At 62.1% G+C, this 19,156-nt stretch overlaps 2 protein-coding genes across 2 annotated transcripts; both read right to left on the minus strand.

The window, feature by feature from the left end:
* Positions 1-1,784: 1,784 nt before the first annotated feature.
* ETNK2 (ethanolamine kinase 2) lies at positions 1,785-10,038 on the minus strand (the record flags this gene model as incomplete). Its single annotated transcript, XM_082494446.1, has 8 exons — positions 1,785-1,857; positions 2,022-2,095; positions 2,809-2,978; positions 3,386-3,469; positions 3,585-3,727; positions 4,805-4,942; positions 5,645-5,904; positions 9,823-10,038. 8 exons carry the CDS (start codon positions 10,036-10,038, stop codon positions 1,785-1,787), a joined length of 1,158 nt encoding a protein of 385 aa, XP_082350572.1.
* Positions 10,039-13,744: 3,706 nt separating this feature from the next.
* On the minus strand, positions 13,745-18,528 carry REN (renin; the record flags this gene model as incomplete). The annotated part of the gene is made up of 9 exons (XM_082494600.1): positions 13,745-13,906; positions 14,334-14,432; positions 14,529-14,673; positions 15,253-15,375; positions 16,565-16,770; positions 16,941-17,059; positions 17,283-17,406; positions 17,600-17,759; positions 18,425-18,528. 9 exons carry the CDS (start codon positions 18,526-18,528, stop codon positions 13,745-13,747), a joined length of 1,242 nt encoding a protein of 413 aa, XP_082350726.1.
* Positions 18,529-19,156: the final 628 nt, after the last annotated feature.

Raw genomic sequence — 19,156 nt, forward strand, 5'->3', positions numbered from 1 at the left:
GCTCTTGCTCCCTGCGATGCTGTCACTTGTGCTGCTTCTCGGCGCTTTCTTCTGCCCTGGCTCTCCGTGGTGGGTCCCGGGCTGCTCCTTCCCACCTCTCACCTGTGTTTTCCCGAGGTCTCACCCCACACAGCAGCGGATTTGGGGTTCAGCCTCCTCTGCCCGGTGCCCGCTGCAGCCAACCTGCCAGAGCACAGCACAGCCTGGGGGAGGGGGAGGAGGGGCACGATGAAGATGTGGGATCAGCCTTCAGCGTCACAGAAGGCTGTTTTACACCACAGGGCATTGCTCTGGGACAAGGACAATCCCGAACCATCGCTGCCAGCAGAGACGGGGCAGCCAGTGCTGCATGCACACACCTGAAGGGAGAGCACGGGGACAGCAGCAGCCCACCCTGTCACCAGCATCCCTGCTCCTGCTCTGGCCTTCCTCCAGCTGCAGGAGAAGGGCTGAGTGTACCCCCCGACCCCAGGGGTGCTGCCCCTGCTCCGGCACAAATCCCCACAGATCCGCCATCCCGCATTTCCAGCTACCAGCAGCTTTTATTTTGCACCAAAACGAACACCAGAGGCAACAACAGTCCCGGTTCTTGCTGGGGCAGGTTCCTGTGCCCGCGCGGAGGGGACAGCCGCCCTGTCCCCATACCACTCGCCAAGCAGCCAAGGCAGGGGCAGAGGGGTCTGCTTCCACCCCTTAGCTGATGCACAACCACTGTCATGAGCCGGACAGTGCTCAGCGGGCCAGGATCACCCTCGCAGAGCCTCCGGTTGGGGAGCAGCCGAGTATTGAGAGGGGATGAAGCTGTGCCCAGCTCAGGGAGCAGGTCGGCTCCATCCAACCTCCTCCCGCTGGGTCCCACGCAGGGACATGGCCACGAGAGGAGGACAGGGATGGTGCCCATGTTGGGGGCAGGACTGACCCCCCTGGCCCTGGGAGCCCCTTGCTGCGGCAGCGTGGGATGCTACAAGGGAAGCCACGATGGGAGCAGGGAGTTAATGGGAGAGCACGGCCATGGGGAAAAGCAGGGCCAGCCACGGGCTGAGCACGTTGCAGGAGGGGCAGGGACCCCAGCGCCCACCAGCACAAGCCCGCTGGTCCCGAGCCCATGCGGCTCATGGCCATTGCCTCCCCTCGCTGCTTTGCACCATCCGAGCTGGAGCCCAGCAGCACCCACTCCTCATGGAGAAGGGTCCCATGCTCAGAGACAGCCCCGAGCCCAGGATCAATACTGACCCCAGCCCGGGATCAATACTGACCCCAGGAAGGTGCTGGTTTGGGGGTGGGAGCCCAAGCGGCACCGAGCAGGCAAGGCAAGAGGGGACGGAGAGAGCAGCAAAGGCGACGGGCACAGCGTGTGCATTGTGCAGCTAAAGCGACCGGGCAGCTCTGAGGGGTCCTGAGCAGACGGTGGCACCCGTTTCCCCCCTCGGGGACAGCACAGAGGGAGCAAACCGGGTGCCAAGGCCGAGCAGCAGTAGTGCCAGCAAAGCACGGACCTGCTGGGCACCGGGGCCGAGCCGGGGCTCGGCGTTAAGGCGCTGGTAAGGCTTCCTTGCGTAGGCAGGGGCCTCTCCGAGGCCGTGGTCCTCTCTAGCATCTCATGGTCCAGTCTCAGGTATGTCCAGGGTCTCCTTTAATCGGTGGCTGAGGCAGATCTTCTCTCCCCCTTCCCACCATCAGGACCTGCCCTCACCCCCGGCTGGGGCGGGGAAGGGGCAAGGGGGATGCGAGGGCTGTGGACGCAGCAAGAACAAAATAGCTCAGGGTCTCACGGGCCGGAGACGCTATTTAGAAATCTGCAGGGCTGTGACCACTGGCTTCATCTTGAAGTACTGTTTAAACCTTAGCTTTGCATATCTGCCGAGAGAGGGACAGAAAATGAGACACTCGTGCCCCAGCCCCTTGTCCCCATGGCTCAGAGGATCCCTCCAGCATGGAGGGATCATTGGGATTCTCTTGCTCCGGTCATTTAACACCGAATCGCGCTGGGAGCAGATGGCCCCCAGCCCCGGTGGACTCACCTTAAGAAGTTAAAGTCTATGGTAGAGTATTTATCCTGGATCAGGCCCCAGCACGCCCAGAGGAAATGGGATGCCTGCAACAGACAAAGTGAGGATCAGGAACGGGCATGGAGCATCCCTGCCCATGGGACGAGTCGCTCACGCCTCTCCTGGCTGGGTCCCAGAAGTCCTGTGGCTGTGACGACAGGACGCGGGGTGGCAGCCAGCTGGGGCTGGCCCACACATGTGTTTTTATATGCTCCGGAGGCTGGTCCCAGCCCGGGCGAGGGATGCTGGCAGGAAAGATGCTGAACAGCCACACAATGCACTCAGGGTACCAGCTTCTGTGTTTGCAGCCGGGATGTCCCTCCCGGCAGATCCAGCCAGGAAAACAGCCCAGATTTTGCCCTAAGTGACCAGAAAATCAGCTCCGCCTGTCCATGGCATTTACCAAAGAGGACTTCCTCGTGCCCAACCGCACCCAGGGTCCGCCTGACCTCTCTGAAGGGATGCCCAAAGCCACAGCTATCAGAGACGTGCTGTCCCTTGGCACGCGTCGGGGGGGGGCGGTGGGCAGCCAGTGCTATCTTTGACCTTGCCCCAGGGCTCCGTGCCTCCAAGGTGCAGCCGGGCTCTTTGGGGCAGCCTCCTACCCCAGGTGCCCCCAAACCCCTAGGCTGGTACCCGCACCCCCGTCCTCGCCAGCCCAGCTGCAGCACAAAACCCCGGCTCACCCGAGAGCAGAGGCAAACCCGTCCCGCGGGCAGCCCTCGAGAGAGGCTGGCTCCTTCCCACCTCCACCACTCACCAAAGAAAACTTGTTCACTTGCACGTAGAGAGCCTCCAGCTCCTCCTCGGACACCTCCGTGCCTCCTCGGTCCCCCCGAGTGAGCTGCTTGTAGGCCTGCAGGTAGGAGCGCAGCCACTGCAGCTGGGTCTCCTTGCTGGGGTAGAGGCGGTAATCCACCTCCTTCACGCCTGCGAGGGGAGCCGGGGTCAGCGATGCCAACGGGGCAAGAAGGGCAAAAGGGAGGGCTCCTCCAAGGCAAAGCGACGTGGCCCTGTGCGTGACCAGGCGAGGGTTGCACAAGCCGGGGATGAACCCGCTGGTTCGAGGCACAGCCCTCGCGTGGTTAAGAGCCGAGCATTGCATCCCAGCAGCAGCCAGGCTGCCCACCACCGGCACCCAGCGCCAGCAGAGACCCTCCCTCGCACATCGCTCTAACCCCGGGCAGCCCGAGGAGGAGCTGCTCCAATTCCCACCATAAGACTGGGGATGCAACCGCCTCCTCCATCCCCAGGGACTGGGAGACCTCGGGGCAGCCACTGCAACTGAGGAGGGGGCGCGTGTGTGCTTCAGTGCCACGGAGAGGAGCCCAACTCACCCGCAAACTCATTAAAGTGGTTTCCAATGTCAAAAGCCTGGTAGTTATAGCCGGTGTACTCGTAGTCTATGAAGCGAACGTGCTCTGCGGAGGCAAAGGCAGGGGCGGTGAGAGGGGCTGGAGACAGAGCCGCTGCCCCCCCGGGATGTTGGCGAGGGACAGAGCCCTCCGCCGGGCGTGCAAAGCTGCTGCCACCAACCTCGTGTGCCGTCGTAGATGATGTTCTTGCAGAGCAGGTCGTTGTGGCACAGCACGATGGGGGACCCCAGCTGGGAGAGCGTTTCCTTCATCCAGGCCAGCTCCTGTTCCAGCATCTCCAGGCTGGGCACGTCCTGCTGGAGGCTGGGGAAGGGGACGGGGTGGAATCACTTCTGCTCACGGGGAACCTCCCTCGGGGGCAGAGATCAGCCTTGCCCCTTCCTTCCCTCCGTGCATTTTTATAAATGAACTCATCAGTGACACGAAGCGAGGGCTAACGAGGCCATTTATGGTGGGGAGGTCAGGTTTGGCGGGGACAGCCTCCAGTGTGGTACCCGGGGCGCCTGGCAGATGCCACAGTGCAGCCTCAGCCCTTCCCTTCTCCCCATCCATCCCCCAAATTCACCCAACCCACCATCGAGCCCCCCAGCACTCGCTCCCAAAGCGCCTGACTAACCCCCAGGCAACGGGAATTTTCTTGGATTCTGCAGGGCACGTACTCTCTCAGTAACCTCACAAGTTTCAGTTCCAAGAAGAGAGCGGGTTAATGATTACCGAATTGGCTGCGCTGAAGGTGCAGGGTTGGGTAAAGTCTGCCTGCAGCGGGGCGAGGGCTGAGAAAAGCCCTGCGTCCTGCCGCTGCTGCTCCGGGAACAGGTTAATTATTCGCCTGCCTTCGGGTTCATTCACCTCCGCCACCTCTTGGGGCTGCCCGAATCCTTCCCAGACACCCCGGCACTCACCTGGTGTGAACCCGGGCTCCCAGAAATGGGATGAACTTGTTTGAAGTGGGGACTGGCTGCTTTGATCTATACTGGGTTTCTAGCAATGTTAGCTCAACCTTGCTGCTCAGATCCCCACCGTAAGAAGGGTTTAAAACACAGGTTAGATTTGCAGGGAGGAGGAGGACACAACCCAGCGCTGCCTCTGCTCTAATGCTGCTCCCGGACCGGCAGGAGTGGTGCTGAAGGGTGCACGGAGATGCCTCCATCCCACCTGCTCTTGGGAGCTTGGCCACGACTTTGCTCGTGATCACGATTCAGAAGTGGCCATGTCCACATGACACCATCCCCAGCCCCGACACCTCCCCCAGCATCCCGCAGAGGCTTTACCTGGGAACCGGGGCTCTTCCCCCCGGTCCCGGATGGAGAAGACTTAGAGGTGGGTGGGCAGCGGATGCCCAAGCCAGAGCCTGGCTCTTTGGGATCCTTCTGCCTTTACCTGGGGTTGGATACCTTTGGGCTGAGATCCGTCTTCACGAGGGTGAGGTATTTGTGCAGCTTCTGCCAGAGGATGGGCTTGGGGAGGCTCCCGTTGGCGTGGATGGCGTGTACCCGGGCCATCTCCTGGGCCACCAGCCTGGAAGGGAACACGGATGTGTGGGTGAGAGGTGGTTGTGCAGCAGCATTCCCAAGAGGAGCAGCCCTCAAAACCAGCCTTGAGATGTCTTGAGGAGGGTTCCCCAAGAGCCACGTTTAAAAAAGCAGGGTCAGCACAGCTGAAACTCCCCTCCACTTCATAGAATCACAGAATGGTTTGGGTTGGAAGGGACCTTACAGACCATCCAGTGCCACCCCCTGCCCGGGGCAGGGACACCTCCCCATAGCCCAGGTTGCTCCCAACCGGTCTTTGAGCACCTCCAGGGATGGGGCAGCCACAGCTGCTCGGGGCACCCTGCGCCAGGGGCTCACCGCCCGCACAGGAGAGAATTTCTTCCTAAGATCTAGCCTAAATCTCCCTTCTTCCAGTTTGAAGCCATTCCCCTGCGAGCCCCTGCAGCATTTCGAGACCCTGTCTGGCTCAAAGGCAGCATTCATCTTTCCAGATAAAAGCTGCGGTTCTCATGCGGTGCTCTTTATTTGCCAAAAAATGGTCCTTTAAAAGCACGGCGATAAACCTGGCTGCAGTTTGGCCCGTTTATCCCCCGGCATCAGGTTTGTGCACGCCAGCGATGCCTGAGCACCGGTCCAGAGCAAAGGCGGTGACGGGCAGAGCTGGAAACATGGAGCAGACCCCCTTCCTGGTTTCCGCATCCCGCATCTCCTCCCCGGACCTGCACACCTGAAGATGTGGGGGTCTCGCACGTGGTCGGGCCCCAGCGCGATGCCCGGCAGGAACTGGTAGCAGAGCCCATTCTGGAAGGCGCAGTAGAGGTCGGGGGCGCAGCCGTGGGCGCGCAGCACCTGGAAGTTCCTCAGCTCCGTCTCCCGGTCCACAAAGAGCTCCGTCTTCCTGCCATAGACACGGACCAGCACCGCGTCCGCCATGCCCTCGTCCGTGTAGCAGGCCACGAGCTTGTTGGTGATGCCATCGGTGAAGAGCTGGAGGGGGAGAGGGGCGGCAGAGCCGGTCCTTGTGCATCCCTGCCATGCCAGCCGGGCATGGGGGAGACCCCCTTCCCACCAGCAGACCCCAGGGAGAAAAGCAACGTGGCAACGGCAATAACCAGCAAAAGAAAGCACAAAGCAGCAGTGCCCACAGCAGCCAGGCAAGCTCCTGCAGCAGATGGCACGAGTTTGCAAGGCCTCGAGGCACACGCATGGACCAGGGGCTCTACACGGGGCCACGGGCACGAGGCTTCAGCTGCGCAAAGCTGGCGATTTGGGTGGAAATCCTGCCATTTTTCACCTGGAAGCTGAGGAGTAGCTCAGGCCAGATGTGCCGCCAGCATGCTTGGCACCCGACCGGCCCTGGGAATCACTCCCCCCCCCCCAAAAAAAAAATCAGCGCAAATCTTTTGGCACAAAATGAAAAAAAAAAAAAAACACACCAAACAAACAAACCAACCGGCAAACAACACGGAGCAAACACCACCACCCCATCTCCTCCTCCCGACCCTCCCCGCGGGGCTGGGTCGCTGATAGGCAGGGACGTCTCTGCTGGGGACAGTCTCGTGTCATTGCTCTGATGGCTCCTCACAGATGGAAAGAGAGTTTTGTTCTCCCGCGCGCCCCGGCTTGGCCGCCTGCCCGCGCACATGCAGGGGCTGCCGCTGCCGTCCGCGCCGGGCTCCTCTCCCCATCCCGCGGGGATCTCAGTTGCCTCCGGCGCACTGAGGAGTTTGGGTCTCCATCGCCCCACGGGAGAGCCCTGCCCCATCATCCCCGCCGCGGGCAGGATGCTCATCCCCCTGCGGGCGGGATGCTCGGCACCGAGGCCAAGCACACCGGGGTGCCGCTGCTCCCCATGAGAGTGGTTTCTTTCTCCCCTTTGGGTTGGGGGAGCTGGAGCAGGTGGGATGCTGGCGGAGCGGGAGGGGGGGCGAGGGCGCGTGCTACGGCAGCAGCGGTGCTCGGGGGTGGGACAGCTAATTTTAGACATCCCACTCAGCAACTCCCGCTTCTATATAGGGTGCCTATATATAGGGCTCCCCGTGCAGCCTCCCAAGGGAAACTCAAAGCACTGGAATGAGACACCTGAAGTCAGATGGCGCTAACACCCTTCGTTCCGCAGCTGGCTGGTGTTGGATTCAGGGTGAGCACGGCGGGCGGTGAGCTGCCCACCGCGGCCCATCGGGCTGCTGCCCCTCGGCTGCAGCGGGGGTGGGCTGAAGCTTCTCAAGCAAACCGAGCTGCTTTTCCCAGGGCAGATAATCTGTGTTTCCACCCCGGTGCCACGCTCGGCTCTCTCCTCTCTTTGTCCTGCCAGGCCCCCGAGGCCAGCAATTCAGCAAAGGAAAGGTGTCATGGCCCACCCATGCAGCCGGCGTTGCACCCGGGGGCCGGTGCTCTCCATCAGCTACATCACATCGGCCGCAGGTGAAGGGCTCCGCGTCGAGATGCTCAGCGCCGCCTCACCTGCGAAGTCCTCGTGCTGCTTTGTTTTGCTGCTTGACAGCCCGATCAGCCCTTTTCAGCGGGTTTAATGGGATTACTGAGCCTTATCCCCCCCCCGAATTCCAGGCCACTAACTTTGGAGACTCACACGTGGTTCGTCAGCAACCTGCACACACGCACGCAGGGGCTCGCCTGGTTTGGAGGCGGCAGCTCCTCCGGCTCCCGAGGAACAAGCACGGCTGCTTGGCAGATGCCTGGTGCTGTTCCTTGTGGATCCAAAGCACAGTCAGCTATCGGCAGGGCCAGGGTGCCGCTACCAGCCCAAATCCTTCCCTGCTGTGCTTGTGTGACAACTGGGGGGAGTGGGGGGGGGGGAAGCAAGTGTGACTCCATACCAGAAGCCTTGCGGCAATTAAATGCGAAGCAAGACCCAAGCCCTGTGCAAAGACGCCAAAGCGAAGTAGCTCCACCCGACACCCCGGTGCTGCGCCTGCCGTGACACCCCCCTCGGCATCCCCGAAGCATCGCTATGTCGGCTGCCTCCCCGCGCAGGCACCCCCAGCGCCGCTCCCCAGCCGGCAGCCCAGGGCCCGGCTGCAGCAGGGCACCTGGTTGCCAAATTTGGGCTAAAAATGTCCAACCACGCCAGAGTCCTCACAGGGGTTTGACTCCGTATCGCTGCTGCTCTTCTTATTGCAGGATGAGGGATGGAGGAGTGCCTGCTTCCCTGATAGCGTGGCTGGCTGACTCACCGATACCGCCTGTGCCTTCTCGGTACGGGGATGCTTCTGCCCAGGGACAGAGCTTAAACGATGAGGAGTGGGAGCCCCGGAAAGCGGGCGCAACCTGGAACGCAGGGGGCTGAAGACCCCAGCAAGCAGAGGGCAGGCAGGGGAGGCCGAGCGCCCAGACCCTTCCTCCCCACCTTCCACACCCTGCCCCAAAGCGCCGGGGGATTTTTCCGTGTCACCGGCGCAGGCTGGTACAGCCCCAGCAAGCAGCTGTGCGCTGACACCGTGCAACGAGGTGGTGCGAACCGGGCACCGCTCCAGTGCGGGGAGGAAAGCGAACAGGAACGCTAATAGGAACCAGCTGAGGACCAGTGCACCACTCCAATCCCCTCCCGAAGAGCTCTTGCAAGAGCAGCTAAGGGAAAGGCAACTGGAGGTTTTCCCCCCACAACTGCTAAGAGGGTTTTTTTGCCTTTTTTTTTTTTTAACTTTTTTTTTATTTTTAATTAAAAACACATGCACGCACACACAAGCTGCTGTTGAACACTGACCCCCTCCGATGCCTGGACACCAGAGAGCTGGGGTCCTTCTCAAACAACCATCACCACCGAGGTCTGCGCTCGGTGCTGCACAGAGCCCGAGACATTTCCTGCCCCTACAACTATGCGCTCCGAGGAACTCGAACTCCAAGCTTCCTGTCTATTGCCATCTGCCCTTTCATATGTATTTTCCTGCAGCTTCTTGTATTTAATTACACTTGGCTATTAATACATTTTTAATGACACTCCAGGCACACGGGAAGTGTGTGCCTTCAGGGGACACACATACACACATACATAGGTTTAAGTGCACACAGCTCTGCCACCTCCACACCCCTGTGCCCATCGCCAGGAGCCCTGGGAGGGCACAGGCACCACCAGCCTCGCGTTTCCACCCCAGACCCGACACCCCCGGGCAGAGGCGAGGAGGGGGAAAGGGACTCCCCTGCCAGGCAGCCGCCAGCCCCCAGGTCCCGCTCCCCCGGCAAAACCCCCTGCCAGCTCGGGACAGCCGAGCCCCGTCCCATGCAGGAGCCCAGCGCTGAATCCCTGCTCCCACCCGAACCTGCGCTCAGCCAACACAGACCTGGCAAAGGTGGGAGTCCACAAGTAACCCAAGCGGGATCTGCTCCCGGGAGCGGCACCGCTGTACAGCGCTGGGCGCAGGGAGGGCACCTGCAGAGGAGACTGCGGGGGGCACCGGCTGCCCTGGCAGCCCCCCAGCCTTCACCCGCCTTGGCAGCCTCAGCGGACCCTGGGGACACACTTGCATTCACTGTCACCGCTCAGTGGCTGCCCGAGGGGTCCTCAAAGCCCCCAAAGTGGGGGGGGTGATATCACACCTTCGTGCACCTGATGGGCCCCGGTTACACTCTGAGAGGGGACGGGGGGACAGGATGTTGCACCCTCCTTGGCAGGTCCTACAGCCCCCCATGACGGGTCCTACAGCCCCCCATGGCGGGTCCTACAGTCACCCTCACCTGGACCTTACAGCCCCTCCAGAACGAGCTCTATAGCTGCCTCAGGGTGGGCCCTACGGCATCTCGGGGTGAGCCCCACAGCCCCCCTCGGGTGGACCCTACAGCCCCCCAGAGTGGGCTCTGCAGCCCCCTCGCATGCTGCGGCGGCCGGTCCCTGGGGAGGGCGGGGGGGTCGGCGCAGGCTCCCCCCCCCTCCTCCCCGTCGGGGCGTACCTTGGTCTTCACCCTCGCCGGCTCCCAGCCGGGTCTCAGCTCCCGCATGAGCCGCAGCGCCCCGGGCAGCACGTCGCCCTCGTCCACCGCAATGCCGAGGTGGGGCACGGCGGGGGTCCCGCCGCCGCCGCCCCCCGGCTCCGGCCCCGGGCAGTCCGGGCAGCGGCCGGGCGGTACGGCCATACCCAGCTCCGCGCTCCCGGAGCCGCGGCCCATGTGCCGGGGGCTGCCGCGGGGCCGGCGGCCGCGGGGAGGAGCCGCCCGCCGTTGGGAAGCCATGAGTCACCGGCCCGCCTCCCGCCCGCCTCCCGCGGCAGCGCCCGCCCGCATTGTGAGGTCAGCGGGACCCGCACCGGGACCCGCACCGGGACCCGCACCGGGGCTTCCTCCCGGCACCCGCACCGGACCCCGCACCGGGACCCGCATCGGGACTCCCCCCGGGACCCACATCAGGACTTCCCCCGGGACCCGCTCAGGAACCCACCCCGGGACCCCACCTCGGGATCGGTACCAGGACCCACAGCAGGACGCCCCCCCCCCCCCCCCCCCGGGACCCCTCATTGGGACCCACACTGGGACTTCGCTCGAGACCCACACCGAGACCTGTAACGGACCCGCACCGGGACCCCCCTACTCCGGATCCGCATGACCCCCCTGGGACCCACATCAAGACCCCACACTGGGACTCACACTGGGACCCCACACTGGGATCCGCACTGGGACTTCACCTGGGGCTCACACCGGGACCTGCATCGGACCCTCTCTGGGACCCCCATGCCCTGGGACACAGCACCAGGACCCGCACTGGATGCTCACCAGGACCCCCCCCCAAGATCCACATAATGACACCCCCCACACCTGGTGCCAATGCCTTCCACCCCCCCATGCTTGAACCCCCTCAGCCATCCCCGGGGGGCTCCACACATCTTCCCCATCCCTTTGCGATCTGGGATAAAAAGCATGGGGAGGCACAGGATGCACCCCAAGAGGTGCCGGCGGCATCCTTGGCTCCAGGAGGGACACATCCTCTCTGGACCACCCTCTCCCATCTCACCCACCAAGTGTTGACCCCCATAGGGGATTTACAGGCGGGCTGGAGAGAGGTTTGATATTTAAAGATAGAGCACAACTTGCCCGTTGGCACAGCCCCCTGCAGCCCGCTGACACCGCTCCAGCCCCGGCTTCATTATCGGAGGAAATAACAACTGCACATGGCTCGGAGCGGAGAATGCCCCCTCCAAAGTTTACAGCTGGCTGTGGCTGAAACCAGCTAAACAGACCACGGAGACTTGGGGAAAATCGTTTAAGGAAGGGGAAAAAAACCAAACCAGCCAGTTCCCCGCGTTTCTAAATATAGAGCGAGCTCTGTCAGTTTTAATAGGATGGTCATAATTGCACCCGCCGCTTTGCTGGGCTGAGTGTGGCCTAATTGCTCGCCCGTAACAATCACAAGTGTTAATACGGGGCAGTTGCGGGTTAGCGGTGCCTCGCAGCCAGGGCTGCGCAGCAGCGGCCGGGAAATTGCCCTGGCACAGGCGATTAGAGGTGTTAATAGGTTGGCTTAAGGGGCCCAGGAGCAGCACCGCAAGCAGCCCAGGCATTTTTCCCTCCCGCTGCTCGGAACAACTGTGTTGAATAGGGACAAAACTGGATCCACAAAAACATCCAATTTTAGGCCGGCCTGACCGTTTTCCAGCTGAGGGCCGTAGGCAGAAGCCATCACGGGGGCTTAAGTCACCTGGTGCTTTTTCAAGCTCACATCCACTCGAGCCTTCTCCAGAGCCTTTGCAGTGCAGGATAGGACAGAGGAGGCTTAGTTATTTCCAGCTGGAGAGTTTCCCTGCGGTAGGAAGGAAGGGGAGAAGCTTGCCAGAAGGTTGTGGAGAGGCCGGGCTGTTGCTCCAGCGCTGACCTGTGCAGACATCCCGGTGCTGAGGGTCTCTGGGCAGCTCTGCCCTCCCTCCCGTGCCTTCCCTGCCTGTGCTGCCGCTGCTTCCCAGCCCCTGGGGTTTCCTGTGCTGCCGGGAGCGCCGGGTGTGCTCAGGAAATGCTGGATGAAAGCGAGATACGCTGCCCGCTGGGGCCCCTTCCCTCCAGCCCCGGGCCCCGAAGAGCCATCGCCACTGCTCTCCTCACCCCCGTGCTGGAGGTGATGGATCAGTGCTGCAGCAGGTGACGGTAAGAAACAACATCGTTGGGTGCCTTGAATTTCCCGTCCGTGGAGACCCAGGGTTGTGCATCCCGGTGTTAAGAGGTTTAAATGCTCCGTGGCTGCGGAGACCCTCCTGGGAGGGACAAACATCCACTGAGCCACATATCTCTGCGGTACGGCTGTGCTCGGTGGGGCAGGGGCCGAGGGGCCGTGCCAGGAGGGAGGGATGGCAAGCGGAGCGGAGCAGAGGCTGCTGCCTACCTGGCTGGAAAGGTCGCGCAGCAGCAGCCGTTACAGTGCCGGCAGGAGCATCCCTCTCCCGAACATCCCCGCAGCCTGAGAGGCAGCTCGTGGCAGCCCGCGCGCTTCGGGCAGCACTGGGAATTCATCAGCAGTCATCGCTGGGGGCAGAAACGAGGATGAGAAGCTTCTGTGAGCGATCGCACTCAGAGGGTGGCTTGCTCCAGGCTCTGCTCCAGTAGCCCCAGTGTTGTGCTCTGCTGTACGGGCACATTTCCAGGGCTCGGCTGTGGACCACGGCAGTCACAGACCTGAGCTGGTCGAACTGGAGATGAGGGTGTGTTGCAAACCGCTTGGCATTGCGGAGCGCTTAGGATTCGCGGCTGCTGGGCTGTAACTGGGAGCACTGCAGCTCTCCCACAGAACTGGAAATGTCAGCCTCCGAGCTGGGAGCGCTGGTCTGCCCCTCCTGCCAGGCCAGCCGGCGCGGGGGTCGCGGCTCCGGTGTGCTCCCGCTGAGCATCTCCGCACACAGCCAGGACAGAGATCAGCCTCGAGTCCTTAGCTGGAGCCAATGTGGCAATGAAAACAGATCCAGGCAGCGAGAGCTGCCTTCCCGGTGGGGCAAACTCAGCCACCCTTGATCAGACCTGGATGCACCTTCCCCCTCCCCAAAAAGCAGCAAAGCAGACGTACAGCCCTGTCCCTCTGTCCCCAGGGGTGCCACCAGCGGTCCCGAGTCCCCCATGGGAATGCAGGTCAAGGCATGGGTAGCCCACCCAGCAGCTCATCTCCTGCAGAGCTGCTTTGCTGTTTGAGAAGACCCTGATTCGCCTCCACGTAGATGCTGTGGCAGTAGCTGGGAGCGTGTTTCGCTCATGAAACAGGGAAGGACATAAATGCAGCGGTGGGTCCTCGCAGAGGAACACTTGTTGTCCAGTTCTCTTATTAATAAAAGTGTCTGATCCCTCCCCCCTGCAAGAATAAGCATCCACTCAGTCCCCTGTTGCTCTAAGATTGTTTAATGTTAAAGTCACGGGGAGGGGTAGGGTTAACAACAGCAAAAACTATCATTAAACACAGCCAGATTATTTTTCTCCCGTTCAAAGGACAACACAAACTGTAACGGGTGATCCCTCCTCACTCTGTCGGCCACCTGCGGGCACCTCCACGCCAGCAGCAGTCCACCGCGTGCCAGGCGCTCTATTGCACGTCACCCTCAAAGTCCCCGGAGGTGCAACTCCGGATGCAGGATCCCGTTTGGATTTCCAGACTGAACTCGCTCGCTAGAAGACACATTTAAGGCTCAGTCCTCCCCAGCAGCAGAGCCTCTCGGGAAGCGGAGCGGGGGTTTTGGAGTGGGAGAAGGCGAGGTTTTGCAGTTGCTTCGGTACAGAGAGGAGGTGGCTGAGCTGTAAGGAAACGCTTGTTCTCCTTTGCACTTCAAATCATTTCTTTTTGGTGGTACTCTTGCCTCCAGGCTGGTTCCCTTCTCGGCCCTCTCCCCAGCCCCCCCCCCCCCCCCGGCCATCAGCGGGCTGTGGCAAAGCCGATGCGGTTGTTGCGCCGGTCGAATTTGGTGTAGTAGTGCCCAATGAAGCTGGCGCCCAGGATCCAGAGGGGACCGGCCGGGGGTGGGATGTCCATCCCTGAGAAAGCCATCACACAGACGTCTTCCCCGTACTGGGATTGCTGCAAAGAGGAGGAGACCCATGCAGTGATGGGGGTACCAGGAGGGACATCCCCACTGCAGCGCGCCCGAGGGTGGGCTGTGACCCCCGGCTCAACACCCTTCACTCGGCCTCGACATTCCTTCCTCCAGGAAGGAGGATCCCTGCCTGTCTCTGCCCTTTGCTGATCACCCCAAATCCCCCCTAAACCACCCAAGGAAGCAGCGACAGGATGGTCTGGGCTCATCTGGACACCTCCGCCGAACAGGAGGGGTTTGGGGAAAAACAAGAAGCATCATTCTGGGGCTCATCTCAGCTGTTTTTGGGGAGCCGGGAGGGTGCAGGGTGCTGCAGGAGAGCCGCACCCTGAGATGCACCGCTCTCCCCAGGAGATGCCCCCAGCCCGGGCATTGCCGCCCTCCCGCCCCGCACGGAGGGATGCAGCTTACCCGAAGGATGTAGGCTGAGCCGCTGAGTGCATAGACCTTCCCGCCCAGGTGGAAGGAGATGTTGGGCAGCTGAGGGACTCGGTCACAGTCCACCATGTACTGTGGGAGGGGGAGACAGCACTGAGCCCGTTTGCTGGGGGAGGGACGGGCTGGGGTACGGGCAGGGACAGAGAGGTTCAGGGGGGGTTTGCTCACCTCTCCTTCGGCCATTTCTGCTGCCCCGACGGCTTTCATCAGCACAGAGATGGGGCCGGCGGGGCCAGTGATGTAGGATGCTCCCGTGTCAATGGCCACTGAACAGCCTTCCTTGCAGAAGAGGATTTCAGCCCCTACGGACACGCTGGAGAGGGAGGGGAGAGTGGCTGCAGTTCGGCTCCCGGGGCCGTACACACCGCCGGGGGGACACGCCACATCTTTGGCCAGGGAACACTGACCGAGCAGAGCATGTGCTGCTCCCCACACCCTCAGAGTACCAACTCTTCAGGGGCACCGGGAACCCTCCCTTCAAGCTTCTCCAACGTGAATGCTAAGCTCCATCATGTGTGGGGTTTATTTTTTATTTTTTTTTTTTAATGAAACAAAGCAGAATTGTTCCAGCGCCTCACGCTCCTTCTGCAGGACTAAAGGGGGTTAAACTCTTCCACTGCAGCTTCCAAGTTGAGTCAGCCCAGGGTGCCACCCCCTCTGCATTCCCCAGCTCCGTGTTGTGCTGAGCATCAGAGATGCAACTCTGTGCTCTAGGAACCCCCCTTGCTCCCCTCCGGAAGGCAAAGCATCCTCCAGCAACACCGGGCGAACACATGCCTCCGTGGACCACCCTCCCCAGCACCCAGCAAGCTTCTCCCAAGCCCACCCTTGCGCACCCAGGGAGGTTTGCAGGATGCGGCCGGTGCTGTGCAGAAGCGCTCCCCGACCTCACCCCTTCATGCTGATCTGCCAGTAGCCGCTCTTGCTGACGTTCAGGTAGTGGAATTCCCCGGTGTAGTAGGCTGGGTCGCTGCCTCCGAGGATTATTTCCCCCCCGGGTTTCAGCGGAGCGTTCCTAAGGTGCAAAACACAGCGGAGTGATTCCCCCTCGGCTGTTGTCCCCGAAAAAATGGGGCGAAGGGACCGGCCCTGGGCGCGAGGCTCGGCTGACCCCGTTAGCAGCGGCAGAGAGCAAGGTGGAGCAGAAGAGACCCCGAGTTAGTTCAGAGGGGTGCGAGAGCCCGCAGAGGAGGGGGTGCCGCATGCTGAGGTCTCCGAGCAGGTCGGTGCTGGCTGCTGTGCCGGGCAGGCGTGCGGGCAGAGCCCGGTGCGGCGTGAGCTCCCACGGAGCAGTGCCCGGCTGGCAGCGCCTGGGGCAGGCAGCGCGAGCGGGGTCTGCTGCCCGGCCCCGGGGTGCGCGGGGGACTGTTAGTGGGTGCTGTCTCGAGAGCGCTCGTGCTTTTCGTCTTCTTACTTCGAAGCTCTGCAAAGAGAGAGACGCTCCATAAGCCTGCGGTCCAAGAGCAACTGTGTCCCTGAGGGGACCCAAGCGTCACCCAGATGAGGCTGCAGTTGCAGCCAGCATCGTTAGGCTTTGTTCGTTAGTGCTGGATTCACCTTTAGTTGAGGTAAAGAGCTACTGTGCCTGCTTTAAGCATGTGTTTGTGGGTCTGTGTGTCACTGCACATTGCCAGGCTGCTGTACCGGGGGCCATGGGGAGTGCTGGGGCAGGGGGGGGGAACAGCATTCCTGCTCTGCCAGGACGGGCCCTCCCACTTCTCCTGCGGGTTTTGGTGCTGCTGGGAGGAGGGATGCTGGGACACAACAGTTTGGGGCAAGAAATAAAGGGGGTTTGGCTGCAGGTGCAGGTTTTTCTTCAATGGATTTTTATTTTTTTTTATTTTGCCTGTAGAAGAAACACTAAATCCACTCCCGGCTGTGATTGCTCCAGCCCCACAATCAGAGCTGGCGACTATGCAATCCGACAATGATAAACGAGCATGGAGCAGCCTCTTCCGCCCTCGGCACTCCCTGCCCAGCGGTTCCAGATAAGCATCCACCTGGCTCTGCCTCTTGTGCTGCCTCCTTCCACCCCAACTCCCCCAGGCACCCTCCACATGCCCGTGCCCTCCATCCCAGCCTGAGCCCTGCAGCCCCACCACGGCTCTTTCCCAGTCCCAAGACACAAACCCAGCACTGCCATGGTTGCGATGCCCATGCCCAGCAAAACACTCTCCTCCCCAGTCCCGGCACCCGCTACCCACAAGACCCACCGGCTGTAGTAGACGGAAAACACTTCCTCCTTGAGGATCTGCTGGGAGAGGATCCGATCGAAGACGGGGGTGATGCCGTCGATGGCCTGGCTGGGGTAGCCCATGCCCAGCACCCCGTCAAACCTGGCAAAGATGAAGGGGAAGGCAGGCAGCGCCGTCGCCTCGGCGAAGACCTGGATGATGGGGATGTCTGATACCTGGGGAAGGGCACAAGTGTTGTTGCCGGGAGTTGGGGAGCGACATCCCCACCAGACCCCCCCTACTCTTGGGTAACTGGGGATGCTTATATGGGGGAGCAGAGCCACACGTGGGCATCTCCTTGCTGAGCCAGTGGCGCTGGGTCTGCCAATTCGGGGCATGCACTCACCATGACGATGTCCTGGCTGAGGAAGCCTTTGACACTCCCCGTCCCATAGCGGATGGCGAAGCCCGTGCCGTTGGCTATGTACGTCCGTGACTTGGAGGAGTCGTAGCGGCTGTGGGAAACTGAGGAGAGGGAGAAGGTGCATCAAAGAAAGCCAGGGAGGCAGCGATGGCAGGACCAGGTGAGGGTCTCTGCTCCTCCAGTCTCCGTGGGTTGAAGAACCCACCCTGCCCCAGTGCCAGGGGACAAGACAGCAGCAGATAGACACCCCCCTGTGCGAAGGTAAACCCACCACAGCCCACTGTGACCAGCTCTCAAGATGGAGGGACGTGCCCCCATACTCACCGCAGGCACTGTAGAGGGGAGAGCACTTGTAGGACGGCACCCATAGGTTGGCTGAGCCCGTGTCAAAGACCACCTTGAAGGTCTGCGCGGGGGTACCGATGCTGATCTCGCCAAAATACTGGGTCTGGAGGAGACACAGCATGGGGAGCATCACTGGGGTCACAGCTCAGGTAGGAGAGGGGGCTCACGCAAACCTGAGCCCCCGGCAGCACACACGCCGTGGGGTGCAGCGGGCAGGACCTGGGGGGGAAGGGGGGGGTTGTGGGGTGTGCAGGGCCGTGTCGGGGTGACAAAGCCCCAGGCAGGGAGAGACTCACGTCCAGGTAGTTCGTGAGGAGGGTGGGAGCCGTCCCGTTTCTGGGGCCGCCGATGCTGCTGCTGTGTCTGCTCTGCCTCAGCTCGGGGAAGACGTCGGACACCTTCACTCCCATCTCCTGCAGCGTCTGGCGGATGGAGGGCATCCTCCGCAGCGCGATCCTGCCGGGGGGCGAGGGCAGGGCTGGGGGGCCGGGGGGAGCACCCGGGCAGCCGTAAGAGACACCCCCACGGCTCCCTGCCACCCCCATCCCGCCCTCCCCAGCGCTCCTGCCGGGGGAAATCCAGCCGGGCGGCTCTAGATGGCAGCAGCTCCCCGCGCCGTGGGGCTGCCAGCCGGGGCCCCCCCGTGGGTCCCGCTCCCACGGCACCGCCAGCCCCACAGCGATCCCCGGGGGGATGCAGCAGGCGGGATGCACCACGGCCCCCCCGGGGCAGGGACCCCACGGGGGCTGGCTGCTTCAGGGGGCACCTACCCTACCGCCACCGGGCAGCCACCCACGGGTGAGCCCCAGCCCCACGCACCACTCATTTGTCTGCAAGTGAAGCATTTCGTCTTGGGCCCCTTGGTTGTTTTTTGGTTTTTTTTGGGGAGTTGGGGGGGGCTGCCGAGCCGTGCAGTGCTTAAGGGGAGAGAGGAAGAAGAGCAAGGAAGAGCGGGTGTGTTAGCACAGAAGAGAAAAGGAGGAGGAAGAGGGTTTCCCAGCGTGGCTGCAGCAGGAGGGGAGTCCCGCGGTCCTCAGCACCGGCCCAAGCACTCAAAACCCAAGGGGGAGGCAGCAAGACCCACAAAATAGTGGGCCACCTGCAACACGCACGCCTGCTACCTCTGCAAAGCCTGGGCTGGCAAGGGGAAGAAGCCGGCGCTCCAGGTCACAGCCAAGACCACCAGACACTGCTGCACGCTCCTGCTGTGTCCTCCTGCCGGCATCGCGCTCTCCCAGGGCAGCCACCTCCTTTGCCAGCAGCTTCGCTGCATCCCAGAGGGGAGGATGCTTTTATAGCCTGGGTTTCTGCATCCCTGGGGGTTTCTCCTCCCTGCTGGCCAGGGGGAGGGCTGGGGATCCCATGGGCAGCACCGTGGGCAGGTGGCTGGATGCTGACCGGGACAGTCCCTGCGGAGGGTGGCATGGCCAGGAGAGTGCCGTGCCCGGCGGTAGGTGGGCACAGCTGATGAGCGTGGCTGGCAAGAGGAGCTGCGAATAGCTGGGAGCCGCAAACCCACGCTCCTTGCGGTTAATGGCATTGCTGCGTGTCAGCGCCCGGTCATCGCTAACACGGTGTGTGTGGGGCATGGGCCAAATGCCTGCTGGTGTCAATCAGGAGAGCTGGTGGGTGATGCTGACGCAGGTGGCTCAGGTCTAGAGGGCAGTCTAGCCAAGGAGGTGTCCCTGAGCTCGTGCTGCAGAGAAATGGGGTTTTCCCCCAAGGCCCAGGGTTGGGAACAGCAACAGGCGCTCAGCCACGGCCCCTCCAGCCACACAGACACCGACTGCAAACCCACCAGACCCCACTGCCCTCACGGGGGCTGCTCTGAGCACAGCGAGGGGGAACATCTC

Source organism: Vanellus vanellus, assembly GCF_965231255.1.
Source record: "Vanellus vanellus genome assembly, chromosome: 23".
In the NCBI taxonomy this organism is placed as follows: Eukaryota; Metazoa; Chordata; class Aves; order Charadriiformes; family Charadriidae; genus Vanellus; species Vanellus vanellus.